Genomic DNA, 17210 nt, shown 5'->3' with positions numbered 1-17210 from the left:
CTGACCTGAAAAACTCAACGTTTACGAAATTGAGATCCTCTAAGGAGGCCGAGCCCTTTTCTACTTCCCAGCCTCTCTCTTGCACACGCATTTTGGCATTTTCAGCACCGGTGAGACACCAAGGGACGCATCCCTGGAAGAAGAGATATCCTGCCGGTGACATCTGCACCGGACACCGCCTCCGCGCAGCCCACCACTCGGCACTTCCCCGAGCCCGGGCGGCTGCACAGGCTGCAACCAGATAAAGGGAAAGTACAGCGGGTGACGGCACCGGGGAGTGCGAGCCGAGGCCGTGCGTCAACTTGCGGCCGCAGCTGACTTATTTCCGAGCCAGCTGCTTACACTAGTCACGTCGAGGGCGCTTCTCAAACCCACGACCCGCTGAGCACATTCACAAACAAGCAAACCCGGCAAAAGAGGGCGTGGCCCGAGGCAGCAGCGGGGCCGCCTCGCCCCAGCTTCCCCGTGACCTGGCGCGGCTGGAGAGCGGCCCCGGAGAGACCGGAGGCGGCGCCCCTGCGAGGGCGAGGCGGGAAAAGGCGAGTGCCGGGGCTGACTTCGGCGCCTCGTCGCCCCCTCGTGACCCTTCTCGGCCCGAGGGTACACGGGCCCAGATGGCCTCGCGCGGCGGGGCTGGGCTTGGGGCGTGGGGGCGTGGCGGGGCGTGGCGGGCGCAAAGGGGCGGGGCTCGGAGGAGCCGTGCGTGACACGGTGGGGCGGGGCGTTGCGCGAAGGGGCGTGGCAAGACGCAGCGCGCGTTGAGCAGGCGCGCAGGGCCGCCGCGGGAGGCGGGCCGGCGGCGTTGACACCTGGCGTGGTGAGGAAAGTGCGGCGGAACCGTCAGAGCCGGGCTGGGGCTTCCTGGCGGGGCAGCCTGCTTGTAGAGCATGGGGACCGTCTCGGGCTGTGGGGAGGGATGAGGATGTGGGAGGAGCAGCCGCGGCGGAAGCGGGGAGGACAGCGGGGGCGGGGGTGTCTCCAGGGAGCGAGGCCCGGTCTTCCTTGGGGAGAAAAGACGAAGCGAGAGTCCCCGGCGGGGATCCCCCTCTCCACCTGCCACCTGGGGGCCGGGTCGCGCTTGCACGGGCCTGAGCCCAAGCTGCGAGTCGCCATAGGCGACCAGTCGGTGTGACCATCTTGTCCCGGTTTGCTCGAGACGTGCTGGTTTGAGTACTGACGGCATTGCAGGCCTCCATCCCCCTGAAGCGACCTTGTCATGCTTCCCGTGGTTCCATCTTCTCCCGCACGTCTCAACCTAGAGGAGACCTGGGAGGTTGGAGGAGGCCTCCTGACCTTTCACGCTGCCTTTTTACTGTTAGGGTTAAGGCAGCCGCACAACACGTTCCCGACCAGGCCCAGACATGCCTGTCCTCGTGAAGCAAAAGCTTCAGTGGGAACCTCCCTTTCCCTAAATGTAGGTAGAAATACAGGAGGGCACATCCTGCTTGACATTTTGTCCTGTAGAAGTCACATTTCAGCCCAGTTGTGGAGCAGTGAGGAAGATTCTATGCTCATGAGAGTTTTGACAGCTAGAGATCTTTGTTTTGGAATTTCTTCCACACTCTGGAATCCCAGAATTCAGATATCCAGCCAGAACAGCCGTTAGCTTAAAATTTCCCTTCAATCGTCTGTCATTAAACTGGAAAAACCTAGATAATTAGAAAATACGATAGGTCCCAGACAGTGATGACCAGTTTTTTTCCTTTCCTAACTCAGAAAGCCTTATGGTGGAAAGCTGTTGGACCCATTCAGACGGAAGGATTAAATCTCTACATAGGACCATGGTGTGAATGGAAGAGGCATGTCACTGTGAGTGTGGCTTTTGATTAGTCACTGGATGTCTTCCCCAGGGTGACATGACTTTGAGACCGTAAACTTCAGTGGCTGAGGTATAGTATCAGCCTGCAGTTAAATTACAGACATGGCAGGACTTACATTAGTTCTCTTTTTTTGTCGTGAACATCTTTGAGTCACACTGGAAAGGGTGAGTATTTTTCATGTGGCTGTAATGAGTCAGTTCGTAATATTGTTCTTATTAACCCAGATGACAGAAGGAAATGGGAAATCAGGTCATGTCTTATGGTTACTAGTTTTTATAATGGGAGCAGTTTCCCTAAAAGATGGAGGAAGGAATTTCATGATTTTCTTTTCACTCTTTCAGATTACCCTCCCCAAGAAATTGATTAGAAATGGGGAAAGCAGACAGTAATTTGATGTGGTCACTCCAAGGCATTAGCAATCCATTAGTCATTCCATTCTAGAGAGAAATAAGAAATGTAATTGGAGGACAGGTGGGTTAAAGTCACGAGCACGGATATGCATTTATATTTGACTACTTGTGTCTTTGTGGTAGATGCAAACAGTACGGCACTCTGAACAGACACTAAAAACAGCTCTCATCTCAAAGAACCCAGCGCTTGCGTCACAGTATGAGAAGTTAGATGCTGGGCAGCGCCGTTTGATGAACGAAGCCTTCCGGCCAGACAGTGATCTCTTTGGACCCATTACTTTGCATTCACAATCAGATTGGATAAACTCCCATCCTGAGGCTCCCCAAGACTTTGAAGAGTTTTTCAGTGATCCTTACAGAAAGACACCTTCTCCAGAGAAATGCAGTATTTATATACAGTGCATTGGTATATATCGATAATACGTTAGATTTGGTTTGGTTTTGCCAGGGAGAGTGTGGGTTGTTGATCTCATTCAAGCAGGCAGTTTTTATCATCATTTTTGACATTCACTCCAGTGGTGGACGATTTGTAGCCAAGCTGCCTTGAAAGAGGTTGTTATATTTCTTTCTAACTCGTATTCACATCCATGAATGATAAAAGTGTATTGAAAATTTAGAGTTCGTTTGTTTCTAATTCCAAATTTCTTATTAGAGACAGAGGTAGTAAAGACTGAATATTTTGATCATCTTAAAATTGGTCTTAAATTTTCTTGCACATCATAGGGTCTCTAGGAAACACCAGAAGTATCAGTGAAGAATATTTGAGATGGCTCAAGGGCTACTGCGAAGCGTTTTTCTATGGCCTGAGAGTCAAACTCCTGGAACCGGTTCCCGTCTCTGCAACGAGGTGCTCCTTTAGAATCAACGATAGCACGCAGAACCTGCAGATTCACGCAGGTGATTCAGACAGCTGTACCGTTGGAATTGAGTAATATGTGTGTGTGTGTATGTCTCATACATACATTTCTTTTTAAATAGGGCAGATCCTGAAATTCTTAAAGAAGAGGAAACCTGAAGATGCTTTCTGTGTTGTGGGAATAACGATGATCGATCTTTACCCAAGAGACTCCTGGAATTTTGTCTTTGGACAGGCCTCTTTGACGGATGGTATTCCTTTTTGACGTTGTTGGTAGAAACTTCCCCAATTTGAGAATATTTGAAGATGTTGAAAGAGGGGAAAAAACTTCCAACCAGTTATAATTTTGATACTTAAGACTGTGGTATTTCTCGTGCGGGCCGTGCTGTAGTGGGAAGCGCGCTGTTGGTAGAGTCTGATGATCTGGGTTCCTCTCCAGGTGGGCCGTCGGCTGCCTGCACAACCTTGAAGCGAATAATACCTCTTTCACGGTGTCATTTTGAGATAATTTAAATGAAAATGGTGATGCATTAAAAGCGTGTGTATATGCCTGGCACGTATATAGGCATTCAGCACCACAGATGGTAAATGTGAGTAATTCAGTGGCAAGGTGGATTAAGAAATGGTATTTGAGTTATCATTAATGTAAGTGAAAATCTTGCTAATTGTCTTTCAACTCTTTTGGTAGTCTTCATGCATTGATGGCGTAGCTTGTGTCTTATAACATTTTGTTACTTTCTGTTTTTTTGAAAAGTCAATTTCAGTTTTTGATTTGAGAGAAAATAAACTGACTCATCGGGAACCCTGTATAGTAACACTGGGGGTGGGAGACGATCTGGAAGCGAATCATGTTTTTGCCTATTTTTATTTTTTTTCTTTTTTGCCTTCTCTCTGCTTCTCTTTTCCCCTCCATTTTTGCTTTTATTTTTCTGCTTCCATCCTCCAAGGATCTAAGACAGATTAGAAGGGGAAAAGTCCAGTGAACTAAGGAGAGTGGTTGTCCGTTAGCATTCTGGGGGTGAGAGTAATTACCAGGCACTGAACTTCATGAGTACAGAGTTTACAGACTGTCTGGATGTTACATTGGCCTCAGGGTTTATTGGCGGTGGGGAGCCCTCACTGACGAGTATTTCTTCCTGTTAAATACATCTCTTCCCCGTTCATCAGAGGTGGAGGCACAGGGCACTACAGAGCCTCTTTTTCCCACCTACCCCTTCATCCTCATTTCTCCATTTATATTCTTACAGCCCCCTTCCCCACGACCCTGTCAATACACTCGTAGAGACTTAGGTCACTGCTGTCTTCCTGATTTTTTTGCACGCGCTTTCAGAAATGAACTTGTATGAGCTAAATCTTTCTTTCCCCTTTTATTATTAACCTGAGATGGAAGCATTAAAATATGTTTTAAACAATGCATTTATTTAGATATTGTTAGCTAATTTGTCTTATGTATTTAAGGAGATCAGGAAGCATTCCCCCCAAATGTTTGTACTTTAATTTTTTTTTTCAGTAAATGTCTTAAACATCGCATGACATCAAAGAAGATGTAGGAAGAGACAGGGTTGACCTGCCGTGCAGTGGGACCGTATCTTACTGCAAGTCACTCTGCCCTCCAAGTTTATAAAGACTGGTATTTTAAGATGGAGAAGTACTTAATTACTAAAGGAAATAATCTATTTGTTGGACTATTAGAAGGAAACAATGTTCTTGCTAAAGGAATTACAGTGAAATACGCCTATGCTGGTTTGGTCAGAGGAGACCACATGTAACACGAATAGATTTAGTTTTTTCTTAGATTCCAGAATGCTTTCTTCCCCTAAATTTCAAACACCAAAGTGCAGTGAGGAGCCTTCTTTTTGCATGGAATTAGATTGGGCAGACTTACTGTGAATTCATTTCCTTAACAAAAAAGCCCGTATTACTTTTGAATAACAACTCTAAGAGAGGCATCAGGGAAAGGGATGATGTCAACAAGTCAAGTCATAAAGCCGTCAGCCCCCTTTAGAATGAGCTGTGCATCAGACTCTGTTCTCCGTATATGCAGAGATGGCTGAAACAAGCTCAAGTGTCACAGGAGGTCAGACACAAGGGTGTCTGTTCTGGGCACGTGGAACCAGCCACGCTGTAGAGTTGTGCTGTGTTTAAAGAGGGGTAGGACGGAATAGGTTCTTCTGTCTGAAGGCCTGGTCCAAATGTGTTTGCCGAGGCATCCAGGGCAGTGGCCGGGCAGTCTTCCTCTGTGGCATGACGTGAGGGAGACATGGAGCCCTCACCGACACACGTGGCATGGGGGATGTTTATTGTGTCCAGAACGAGTGAAATCGTGAGTGCCTGTGGGTCATGTGATCATTCTGCCATTCCTCCTTCTGGAGTACTTGATTGGACTGTTTAAGAAAAAGACTTCTTTTATGGGGAAAAAAGTTCTCTGGAACTTCCAGTTTCTCAAGAATTTGACCTCAAGACCATTGAGTTTTACAGGGCAGAGCAAATTGGGTAGCAGATTTTGATCGGGAAATCTGGGGTAAAAAGTCCTCTTTGTCTTGGCGAACCTTAAGCCCATGAGCCCGCGCGCACTCACTAGTACAGATGTGCACCCACTGGCCAGGTCCCTAGCAGGCTCTCTCGGTCTTTCCTTCTGGAATCTTACTCTCTCGTTGCTTGTCCCCTTTTTGTAGGTGTGGGAATATTCAGCTTTGCCAGGTATGGCAGTGATTTTTACAGCTCACACTACGAAGGCAAAGTGAAGAAGCTGCAGAAGAAATCTTCAAGTGACTATTCGGTTTTTGATAACTATTACATTCCCGAAGTGACTAGTGTTTTGCTGCTTCGGTCCTGTAAGGTGAGTTGTTCAAACAATCCAAGTCCAACAGGAGGAGGTTTTTTTTTTTTAAAGAGATCTTAATTCCTTGAATTTATTTATCAGCAATCCTTCAGGTAATAGAATCAACGAGTTTGTATCGTTTTTACACTTTTGGTGGATATTGCTTGAGTGAAGTTATCAATTAAAACAATTTAAATGGATATCTTAATACTGAAATTTACAATATTTGTGCCACGTTTCTTTGTCCTGTTAGTTCCAGGCAGACTTGGCTGTATCCACATCCTCACTGTTAGTTCCAGAATTCTGGCATGAGTAGTGAACCTACTTTTTCAAGCTGCCGTGGTCATTGAGAAAAGCTGCCTCCCCGGGGCCTCGGGGCCCCTGCTCTCTGGCTTCTTGAGGAGAATGGGCCTCCTCTCGGGCAGCAGGCCACCTTCTACGGCAGTCGTCCCACTGGTGGTTCCTAATGTCTCCCCCCCCCCCCCCGCTCTGTGGAAAGCCTGTCTCCTCATGTTCTCCTTTCTTCGTGGCCAGAGGCAAAGGCTTTTCAGCCTTCACCAGTCCTGTTTTTTGGGGTTTGGGAACCACACCCAATGGAACAGTATTTCCAAAGTACAGCTGACCCTTGAGCAACACGGCTCTGCACTGTACGGGTCCGCGTGTGTGTGTGTGTGTGTGTGTGTGTTTCCACTAAATACCAATAGGTACTCAGCAGGTGCTGCCGTACCACAGGAGCCGAGTTTGGCTGGGGTCCGGGATGCAGGACTGCGGATGCAGAGGGCTGACTGTAGAGTTCCAGCAGATTTTTGACTGGGGAGTCAGCACCCCAACTCCCTCTTTGTTCAAGGGTCAACTGTATGTTCCCTGCCTCAGCATCACGGGCTGTGCTTGTCATGTGCAGATCAACACCCACCCCCACCCCAGCAACCTGCTGACTCGGCATCTTGGAGGAAGGGCCTCAGAATCTAAATTTTAGCAAGTACCCCATTGGTCTGGAGCAGTGGCTCTCAACCAGGGGTGGTTTTGCCACCCATGGAGTATTTGGCAATGTCTAGAGACACTGTTGGTTGCCACAGTTGGGGAAGGGGTGCTACTGGCATCTAGTGGGTAGAGGCCAGGGATGCTGCTAAGCTGCCTGCAGTGCACAGGACAGGGCCCCCTGCCCCCCTCCTCACCCAGCCACCTGCAGTGCACAGGACAGGCCCCCCCTGCACCCCTCCCCCTCCTCACCCAGCCTCCTGCAGTGCACAGGACAGGCCCCCCCGTTCCCCCTCCCCACCCTCCCTGCCCAGCCCAAGGAATGATCCCACCCAACACATCAGTGGTGTCAAGGTTGAGGAACCCTGGTCTAGGGGAAGTAATTAAGTACAGAGAGGAAGGCAATAAGGCATTTAGGGAAGATAGGGACTAAGTCTGGGCAGATTGAGGTTTTAGTGATGATGGTAAAGAAGCTGATTCCTATAAATTTGTTTCTTAGAAAAGCAAGGGAAAGCAGGGGTGTAACTCATTGCTGCTGATGACGGTGCTGTAAGCCTCCATGTGAATGTCTTGCAGACTTTGACCCATGAGATCGGACATATCTTTGGACTTCGACACTGCCAGTGGCTTGCATGCCTCATGCAGGGCTCCAACCACTTGGAAGAAGCTGACCGGCGCCCCCTCAACCTTTGCCCCATCTGTTTACGCAAGTTGCAGAGTGCTGTCGGCTTCAGCATTCAAGAAAGATACAAAGTAAATGGGGGGGAGTCAAAAGGGGAAGTGGTTATAAGCAAGCAAACTACCATTTTCTATCAGGCGCTTCTCTGGAGGTGATTTATGGGAGGAGATGAGTGCAAAGGTACGCAGGAAGCTGTGGTTTAAAAAAATTGCAAAGACGTAACTTTCTTAAAGACTTTGACTTGCCTCTGAGTGCCTTACACTTAGAGTTCAATGAGAAACAGTGGAAGAGGTTTCTGTATTTCCCGCTCATTTGGGGCCAGAGAGCTTGACTTTGCAGAGCAGAGTATCGGTAAGTGTGGCAGAGTTCAAGCTGAAAAACCATACGATACTCATTAGGAGGAAGGGATGATTTTAAGGAGGAAGGAAAGTACCTAATCTCAAGTGTGTGTGTGAATGAATGTACGTGTGTCCACATAAGCCCACGAACGTGTCAGTACACGTCATGCTCCTACTTGTGGGTGTGACTACAATTCACATCTACACGTGTGTCTTCACCACACCTATGTGTACACGTAACTGGTGTAGAGACATACACATCACGTTAACAGCACAGAGTAATGCCTTGTGGAACACTCAGCAAGTTGAGAAAAGAGAGTAATTATCTCCCCACTGTAAAAAAAAGAACAAAACTGAGGATCAGTGTAATTCTTTCTAATCTTTTCTCCTGTGCACATGTGTAACTGTAATTTGTATTCAGGGTTGGCATTGGCGTTCTCGGTGCGCGCCCTTCCACTCAGCCTGGCATCACATGTTTTTTTATGTCACCATCTTTATCAGATGGAACATCTTCATGGGGCAACATAAGTCACTAGTTTAGATTAAGTTGATTTAGGAGCCAATGTTTTCTCTTTGCCTGAAACAGTTGTGCTGTGATGTGTTAAAATAACGAGTCTGTTTTCTGTTTCTCAAGGCGCTGGTGAGGTGGATTGATGATGAGTCCACTGACACACCTGGAGTTACTCCAAAACACAGTCGTGAGGATAATGTGAACTTGCCAAAACCTGTGGAAGCCTTTAAGGAATGGAAAGAATGGATCACAAAATGCCTGGCCATTCTCCAAAAATAAGTACCTTCCGATAGGAGTAATAAAAATAAATACTTGCACATTATGCAGTCATTTGGGTGGAGTACTTCATTGGAATAAACTGTTCTATTGACTCTGCACTGTGTCAAAGTAACAGAGTGGAACTTTTTTTTTTTTTTTTTTTAAAGCAGCTGAACTTTGAAATGAGGCTCATTTTGACTGATAAAAACTGGAAACTTTCTCGTCTGTCTCAGTAGCCTGGTTTGGGACGGCTAGCTCATCATTTCCATTCTTCACATGTGTTTATGTCTCATGAGGGAGCTAGGACCAGCAGTAACTAGTAAGTAAACAAACCCTTTAAAAATAGTTGTATATGCCCTAAGAAAGGATTTCCAAGGAACATAATTCCCAGGGGGTGATTTCTGGTTCAGTTTTTAGAAAGAGGTGCTTCCCCGCCTTTCCCTGTCTGTTGACCCGACCAAGTCATTTTCTCCCTTCACATCCCTCCTGCTTTTCTGCAAGCTTTTCCACCCTTTGGGCTGCCTTACCTCCTTTTTTTTTTTTTTTTTTAATTGTTAGCTCATCCTGAAAGAAGTAATAACTCACTTCAGTTTTTAGCAGCTTAAAATGTGACCTCCTCTCACTCTTACTTACAAGTGAAAATGACAGTGGTACTTGAACTGCACCAACCTTTGTGGTGGGTACATTGCAATTCTCAGCTTTAACATAATCCTTTATGAGGAGTCTTGCAAATAATCTGTTGTAATTGTTACCAAGTCCAAGTTCATACTGCTCACTGCATGACAGGCCAGTAAATCGAGAGACTAGTAGTTGGGGCAAGGAATAGCCAGCAGGCTAAGAAGATGGTAGAGTAGTGTCCCAAAGAACCATCTTACCTGAGTTAGAACTCAGACTTCTTTTATACTAAAAGGGGAGGAGGTGGGGGTGGTTGGTGCAAACTTTGGTGTCAGAATCCTTTGGTCTTGCAACTGTCCAGGTAGGTCAGGTCATGGTGTTCCTGTAAACCTCCAACAAGACAAATGTTACTGTTCTGCAACTTTTATCTCTGAATGGAAAAGTGTTACGCTTTTAAAGGTCACAGCCTTGAAAATGGACTATCCTGTACATTTCAGGTTATAGGCAACAGTCTTAAATTGTAGCAAAAGCAATAGAATACAAAGGTTAAAGTAAAAGAAAAGATCCAGTATGGAGTTAGATGTGTTCTTCCCTATTACATAATGGTCATTACATTTGTGAGTATTGCACTTTTAATATAGGTTTAAGCAGGTGTTTTCTCCCTACAGTAATAACTCACTCCTTTGCCTTAAGTGTTAACTTGAGCAGGGGATGGTGTGTGATGGGGTTAATCTCTGGATGTGCGAATAATGCCCACGATGGCCTGTCAGGCTGTGACCATTGGCTGGATTTCCACGGTGGGGAAGAGGTTGAAAACCTCAGACCTGACAGATCGATGTATCCTGGAAATCTAGAAACTAGAGGGGATCACTTGACCAAATGCTGAGCAGAAAGCACTTCCCACTTCCTGTTTAACTGTGGAGGTGAAACTAAAGGTAATTTTTTTTTAAAACTTTGATGCCTAAATTCTTCAACTGTTACTATTTATGCAGTATGATTTAAAGCGTATTTTATAACTGAATCAACGTCTCCCTTACATTCACTCTTTCCTACTTGATGAAACCTTTTGAAGTCATTTAGAAAACGGTGTTTTGCCATTAAAACTAATAGGGGACACTTGGTCTTCCTAATACTGAAAAGAGAACCCAGTGTAGCGTGGACTTTTTATGGATTCTGTTATGGGCTTCATTTCCTTCCTGAGTAACGTACTTTTAACCATTCTCCAGTCTGTTTAGTTTTATTTCATGTTCCTACAGGGTGAACACAGTTTTAGACCTGTAGGTCAGCGTTAGTTACAAACCTAAAAGAACTCAGATTTGGCCAAGTGTGTAAATTGGGGGTTAAAGTTATTTGGTCAAGCTGTAAGTCCATTTGTATCTACTCTGCATTGTGAGACCAGGAAGAGGTCTATTGAAACAAATACTTCACTCTTGTTAAAAGTCGGATAAGCTTAAGTTTTCTGTAACAGGCAGTCATCACTTAAGTGTTGTGTATGATTAATTATTGCGTTGTACTTGCTGTTGGAAAATTTCTTGGGGTTAAGTTAAAAAATATAACTTGTTCAAGGCAACTATATGTGCTATAGGTATTTATTTTATTTTTTATTTATTTATTTTTTTTAGTATATGTGCTGCCGAAACGAGCACAAATCTTTGTAGCTTTAAAAAATGATTTATTTTCACTTAACCACTTATTTTCACTTAGCCACCAACAGAAATCTAGGCAGGTTTTGCTCTGCAAATGCTGAACGAACTAGGTATCTGAGGGTAAAGAGAAGGATTTTTTCCACGGTCTAACCACCACTCTAGAAAAAAAGTGAATCTGAAGCGTTCCCGTTGGCGCCCACGGAATTAGTCGTGTCTCTCTGGTCGAGGGAGGGGTTAAGTGCTAATGTTCCAGGCCTTAAAGACTTCGTAGTGAGGGTTATACAGGAGCCCGTGGCAAGGGGGGCCCGGGGGACCCGGAGCCGCGGGCGCCCGGCAGCACAAGCTCCCCCGACGCCGGCCCTGTGGCAGTGGGGCCGCGAGGCCGGGCGCCCCCCTCGGCCGCCGGCGGAGACCCGGCGCGGCGCGGCCCGGCCCGGCCCCTCCCCGGCAGGAAGCGGGCGCCGCGGCCCAGCAGCTTCCGCCCGGGGCTTCCCCGCGCGCCCGGGGCCGCCGAGCGCAGCGCGTTCTCCCCGCCACCCACCCTCACCGCTCCCCCCTCCTCCGCGGCCGGACCGCGCGACCCGCCAGAGGAGCCCCGCGCCGCAGCCACGTGGGCCCGGCCTAGGCGGGGCTCGGCAAAGAGCGTGAGTGCAATCCGTTCTGGAGTCGAGTCGAGCGTGCAAAAGGCTTGTCTTGTTGGCGTCTGGATCGTAGTCACTGACTCAGTTCTGATTGCTGGTCTGGCGCAGCACCGTCCAGTATAACCGGAGCCGCTTGTGTAGTTGTAATGTCTCTAGTAGCCAGGTTAGCGCAGGCAAAAAGAAGCAGATGAAATTAATTTAATCAGCTATTTCATTTAATCCAATACATCCAAAGTATTATCAACATGTAATCAATATAAAATTTACTGAGATAGTTGACATTCGTGTGTGTGTGTGTAAGATCTAGTCTCTTAGCAAGTTTAAGGTTTCTAATGCAGTATTGTCCGTTACCTCTATGCTGTGCGCTGGATCATTCCAGGACTTATTTATCTACAGTTGCGAGTTTGAACCCTTAAACAGTCTCTCTCCTGTTCTCCCGCCCCCAGCCCCTGATAACCACCGTTCTCATCTCTGTTTTTATTAGTTCTGCTCTTTTAGATTCCACATAGATGTGATACCGCACAGTATTTGCCTTTCTCTGTCCGATTTATCTCACTTTACAATATTTTTTTTTCGCACTAAGCCTTTAGATTTCAGCGTGTTTTACTCTGACATTACATCTCAGTTCCTGCTGGTCCCATTTCCAGTGCTCAACAGCTCTGGGTGGCTCCTGGGCTGACAGTAATTGGACATTGCGGCTCTCAATTAGCACCAGTTTCTAGTCTGCATGGAAAGCTGCACCTATGAAGTTGAATTAATAGGAGAGTAAGGATTTTGAAAGGAAAAGGTCATTTAGGATCTCCTGACATTTGGGACAGTGAGTGTTCACACTCAGGCTGAAAGATTGTGAGCAGTGTAAGGGCCTCTGGACCTGGTACCGATTTGCTTTTGAATCTTGCTGTTACTCTCCATGGCAGATGGTTTTTTTAGCCTCTCCTCTATGGCCAAGGGTCTGGTGCGTCCTTTGAATGTATTTGCACTTTTGGAAAGCAGGGTTGTGGAATGTTAATAATGTGGAAACAAGTAGCTAAGGAAACTTGTGTGTAGTTATCCCAGTGGCAAAAATGGGACCAGATCTCCCTAATTTCAAGTTCTGCTTTGTTTTCACTGTGCCATGTGACCTCATAAGAAGTAAAATGCCTCATGCCAGAGACCTAACTGATTTTTTTCAGATTGTTTACAGAAGAGGCTATAAGATTAAACTTTCCTTCTACCTCTTTTCTATTTAAGTGGGGCCATCTGGAGTTGCTCAAAGTCAGAGAAATCACAGTACTTTGCTTTACCAACAAAAGAAAAAAGAGAGAGATTCAGTATCCGGAAAAGCACTTGCTATAGTCGAGCCATTAAAAGAAAAAAAAAGCATCATGAAAAAAAAAGTCTACTGGAAAATAGGTTAAGTTAAAATAAATTCTGCACCAGCAATGTGTTAAAACTCACATCCCCCTGGTTGCATACAACTCTCTCTCTGTATCTGCAGGGGGACTGGTTCCAGGACTCCCCTGTTCTCCCCACCCCATACCCAAATCCATGGATGCGCAGGTCCCTTATATAAAATGCTGTAGTATCTGTAGACTACCTGTGCACATTCTCCAGTACACCTGAAATCATCCCTAGAATTGCTTGTAACATCTAATACAATAGGAATAGTTGTAACTACAAGGTAAGTGCTATGTAAGTGGTTGCCAGGCGTGTGGGAAGTCCAGTTTGGCTTTTTGGCACCTTCGGAATTTTTGTTCCGAATATTTTCGATCCTCGTTTGGTTGGATCCACAGATGTGGAACCAGCAGATACAGAGGACTGCGTGTCTAACCTAGTGGTAGTTACGCTTTCGTTTAATTTCCCTTGGATTTGTGCTTTCTTCCTCACAGTGGACCCGCCCACGTAGGCCTCTACCGCGGGACACTTTGAAACCCATCTCAGATATTGGATGAGCAGATTTTGAGCACAATGCTTTCAGTGTCCCATGGCCATCCAGCTGCTTCATAGAAGCACCCGACTCTTGAGCTGTAATCGTAAATAGATACCAATTTTTTCTCATGAAAAAGTCCATGAGAAATAGATAAACAAGATTATACTCTAGAGCACAGGGAAATATATACAAGATCTTGTGGTAGCTCACGGTGAAAAAGAATGCGACAGTGAATATATGTATGTTCAGGTGTAACTGAAAAATTGTGCTCTGCACTGGAAACTGACACAACACTGTAAACTGACTATACCTCAAAAAAAAAAAGTCCATGAGAAACGAGGAACTCATTAATTCATTCATTCAGCAGTATTTTTGGAGCACCACCTACTCTGTGCTCAAAGCCTTGGGAATATAGCAGCGAACAGAAAACTGCTACCCGAATGCACTGGTGGAAGAGACAGATAATAAATGAGTGAACAAATACTTTTATCACATAACACCAGAGTAAAGGGATAGAAACAAGTTCTTTTTGAAATTTTAAAAAATCTTTAATTTTTTATTGACGTGTAGTTGATTTTCAATGTTTCAGGTGTACGCAAAGTGATTCAGTTATACATACGTGTGTATTCTTTTCCAGGTTCTTTTTCCATTATAGGTTATTACAAGATGTTGAATATAGCTTTCTGTGCTATCCAGTAGGTTTTTGTTTATCTGTTTTACATATGGTAGTGTGTATCTGTTAATCCTAAACCCCTAATTTATCTCTCCCCACTTCCCCTTTGGTAATCATAAGATTGTTTTCTGTGTCTGTGAGTCTGTTTCTGTTTTGTAAGTTCATTTTGTATCATTTTTTCAGATTTCACATATAAGTGATATCATATGATACTTATCTTTCTCTTTCTGACTTTATTTAGTGTGATAATCTCTGGGTCCATCCATGTTGCTGCAGATGTCAGTATTTCATTCTTTTCTATGGCTGAGTCGCATTCCATTGTATATGTTTACCACATCTTTATCCATTCATCTGTCAATGCACAATTAGGTTGCTTCTGTCTTGACAATTCTAAATAGTGCTGTTAGGAAAATTAGGGTGCATGTATCTTTTTGAATTATTAAAGTTGTATTTCCCAGATATATGCCCAGGAGTGAGATTACTGGGTCATATGGCAACTCTGTCTTTAGTTTTTTAAGGAACCTCCATGCTGTTCTCCACAGTGGCTGCAGCAAATTACATTCCCACCAGCAGTGTAGGAGGGCTCACTTTTCTCCCCTCCCTCTCCTGCATTTATTATTTATAGACTTTTTGGTGGTGACCACTCTGACCCATGTGAGGTGATGACCTCATTGTGGTTTTGATTTGCATTTCTCAGATAATTAGTGATGTGGAGCATCTTTTCATGTTGGCCATCTGGGTGTCTTCTTTGGAGAAATGTCTGTTTAGCTCTTCTGCCCATTTTTCGATTGGGTAGTTTGACAAGCGCTGTTTTGAATAGGATAGTCAGGCATGCCTCCTCAAGGTGGGTCGGGGGGTGGGGACCAAATGAAGGGTCCTGTATCATGTGTACATCTAAGGAAAGGGCGGACCAGGTAAAGGGAACCACAGATGCCAAGGCCCGAGGCTTGTGATTTCAAGGAACAACAAGAAAGCCAGTGCAGTTAGAGTAGCAAGAGCAAGGCGGAAAATACTAGCCCCAGGCCGTGCATGGAGAGCCATAGGAAGGATTTTAGGTTTTAAAAGGATTATTGCAAGGCTTCTGTATGGAAAATGAAGGCCAGGGTGGGTTAGGGTGGATGCATAGCAAGAGTGAAATTGGGCAAAGGAGCTAGAAGATTATAGCAATAATCCAGCTAGGAAGACATCGGCTTGGATCAGGGTACCGGTGGAGTTGGCAAAGGCAGTCAGGTTCTAGATATATTTAGAAAGTAGGGCTGGTAGGATTTGTGGAGGAGCAAGTTTGGGGAGGACGAGCAAGAGTTCTGCCGAGGACAGGCTAACTGGGAGAGCTCGGTTGGCCCCGCTGCTGTCACACGGTCAGGCGATCCGAGGTGAAGTTGGGACTTACAATGGCAGTCCTCGCTGTAGAAGAGGTGAAGCTTTGGGCGAATTGTAGGGGAGTAAGTTGCTAGGGTAGTTAGCGTGCTTGTTCTTTTCTTGAGTTGCTAGAAAGTTATATATAAATAATATAAATTCATGGCCACCATTTGTATTTAAACATAACCTTTGGTGAGCCGTATCTGAAAAACCTTCTTAGATACGGTGTTGTGAGATACCAGGTCTGCTGTACATTTTCCCCTCTAGGAGATCCACAGTGACTGTAGTCACTTTGATTTGGGTGTGAGAGTTTTTCTTACATGACAACTGAAATTTTGCCAATTCCTGACCTTGGCACTTTTCTTGTTCCGCACCTTCAGGTGGTCCTTATAGAGACTGGACGCCAGGGGGAGCTAGTGTCCTTGCTTACGCCGCGGTGCCTGGCCCACCTGTTGGAGATTGTAGCCCTCACATTAACATCTGTATTAAAGATAAATCTGAAAACCAGGACAGTTTCTCTTTTCACATTTTTTCACATTTTTCAATGTAAGGTATACTTATAGGAGTGACACGTACCATGTCTGGATTGTCTTTAGTTATTTTAGGTAATGCTCACAACCATTTAAAAGTTTAAAGCTTCTAAGCTCTAGAGGCCTATGAGCGAGCCTCCTGTCTGGGAACTTTCAAAAATAAAGATTCTGGATCCTCTCTGATTTAGAGTATTTGAGGAGTGCAGAATCTAAATGTAATAAACATGTCTAGGTATCTTGAATGGATGAGCAGGTCACAGGAGCGGAGTTAGAACCCGTTTTCTGTTTTATCACCAGGTATTAGGCTAAAGGAAAGGCAAATAGGTGCCCGAAATCTCCATTAACCATTCTTGGAGCGGAAAACGAATAACTTTGTTAAAAGGCTTGGAAACATTTCTCAGTTCAGGATGAATTTGTCTTAGACGAGCATGTGATCTTAACTTTTTTTTTACAACTGGAACACTTTCACTTCGGGGTGGGAAACAGTCCACATTTATAGTGAAGTTGCTCAGTCTGCAAGGCTGAAGCGAAATCTCCTTAATCACAGGAAATGAAAACGGAGACTCTGCCATTAGCTCTTTAATCTTTCCTGCCTTTGGCACCTGTGGTCCAGGAATCGCTTTGAGCAGAGTCATCCTTTCAGACTTGTGCCGCCGGTGGTCCCTGTTGGTCCCAGTGTCACTGATGCATGGAGCAGGCCCATGGGCCAAATCCAGGCTACTTGCCTGTTTGTCTTCACAGCCTGAAAGCTAACAATAGTTTTTACATTTTTATGTTGGAAAAAAATCAATCATATTTCATAATGTGTGAGCACTTTATGGAATTCAGATTTCAGTATCCTTAAATAAACTTTTATCGAGACAGCCAATGCTCGTTCTTTACAATGGTCGGTGGCTGTTTCACCCTCCAGAGACGGAGTCCCAGGGCCAGCAAAACCTTAAATATTTACTAACTGGACCTTGACAGAAGTTCGCAGATCTCTGGCATGGAGATTCTGTGCTGTTTACTTAGAGGTTAGACCAGTTTTGGGGACTGCTCTGTAATTGCCTATGGTTAGTCTTTAACTATTTTCACTTAGTACTTTTGATAGGCTTAGCTACCACTCTGTGGCTACTGTAATATCATTCCATTCACTCATTCTTCTTTTATGAAATAACGACGTTCAG

The 17210-nt window shown here is 45.3% G+C and overlaps 1 protein-coding gene across 2 annotated transcripts; it reads left to right on the top strand.

Annotated features, from left to right (window-relative positions):
* Positions 1 to 742: 742 nt before the first annotated feature.
* Positions 743 to 8788, top strand: AMZ2 (archaelysin family metallopeptidase 2). 2 transcript variants are annotated; one of them, XM_010975973.3, is made up of 8 exons: positions 743 to 817; positions 1717 to 1809; positions 2354 to 2636; positions 2954 to 3127; positions 3209 to 3337; positions 5762 to 5925; positions 7462 to 7638; positions 8537 to 8788. In XM_010975973.3, the coding sequence occupies exons 3-8, from the start codon at positions 2354 to 2356 to the stop codon at positions 8690 to 8692; spliced, it is 1083 nt and encodes a 360-aa protein (XP_010974275.2). In that variant the 5' UTR covers positions 743 to 817; positions 1717 to 1809; the 3' UTR covers positions 8693 to 8788. The 2 variants fall into 2 exon arrangements, with proteins under 2 accessions (XP_010974275.2, XP_010974276.2); XM_010975974.3 differs by lacking the exons at positions 743 to 817; positions 1717 to 1809 and adding an exon at positions 1832 to 1984.
* The last annotated feature ends 8422 nt before the right edge of the window (positions 8789 to 17210 follow it).

The sequence above is a fragment of the Camelus dromedarius genome, chromosome 16, assembly GCF_036321535.1.
Source record: "Camelus dromedarius isolate mCamDro1 chromosome 16, mCamDro1.pat, whole genome shotgun sequence".
Classification (NCBI taxonomy): Eukaryota; Metazoa; Chordata; class Mammalia; order Artiodactyla; family Camelidae; genus Camelus; species Camelus dromedarius.
The sequence above is the reverse complement of the archived record's forward strand: the minus strand, read 5'-3'. Positions and strand labels throughout refer to the sequence as shown.

Excerpts from the sequence above, each read along its gene's own strand:
- AMZ2 (XM_010975973.3), top strand. The coding sequence starts at position 2,354 with ATGCAAACAGTACGGCACTCTGAACAGACACTAAAAACAGCTCTCATC. Across the intron at positions 2,637-2,953 it reads TATTTATATACAGTGCATTG|GGTCTCTAGGAAACACCAGA; the intron begins GTATATATCGAT and ends TGCACATCATAG. Across the intron at positions 3,338-5,761 it reads ACAGGCCTCTTTGACGGATG|GTGTGGGAATATTCAGCTTT; the intron begins GTATTCCTTTTT and ends CCCTTTTTGTAG.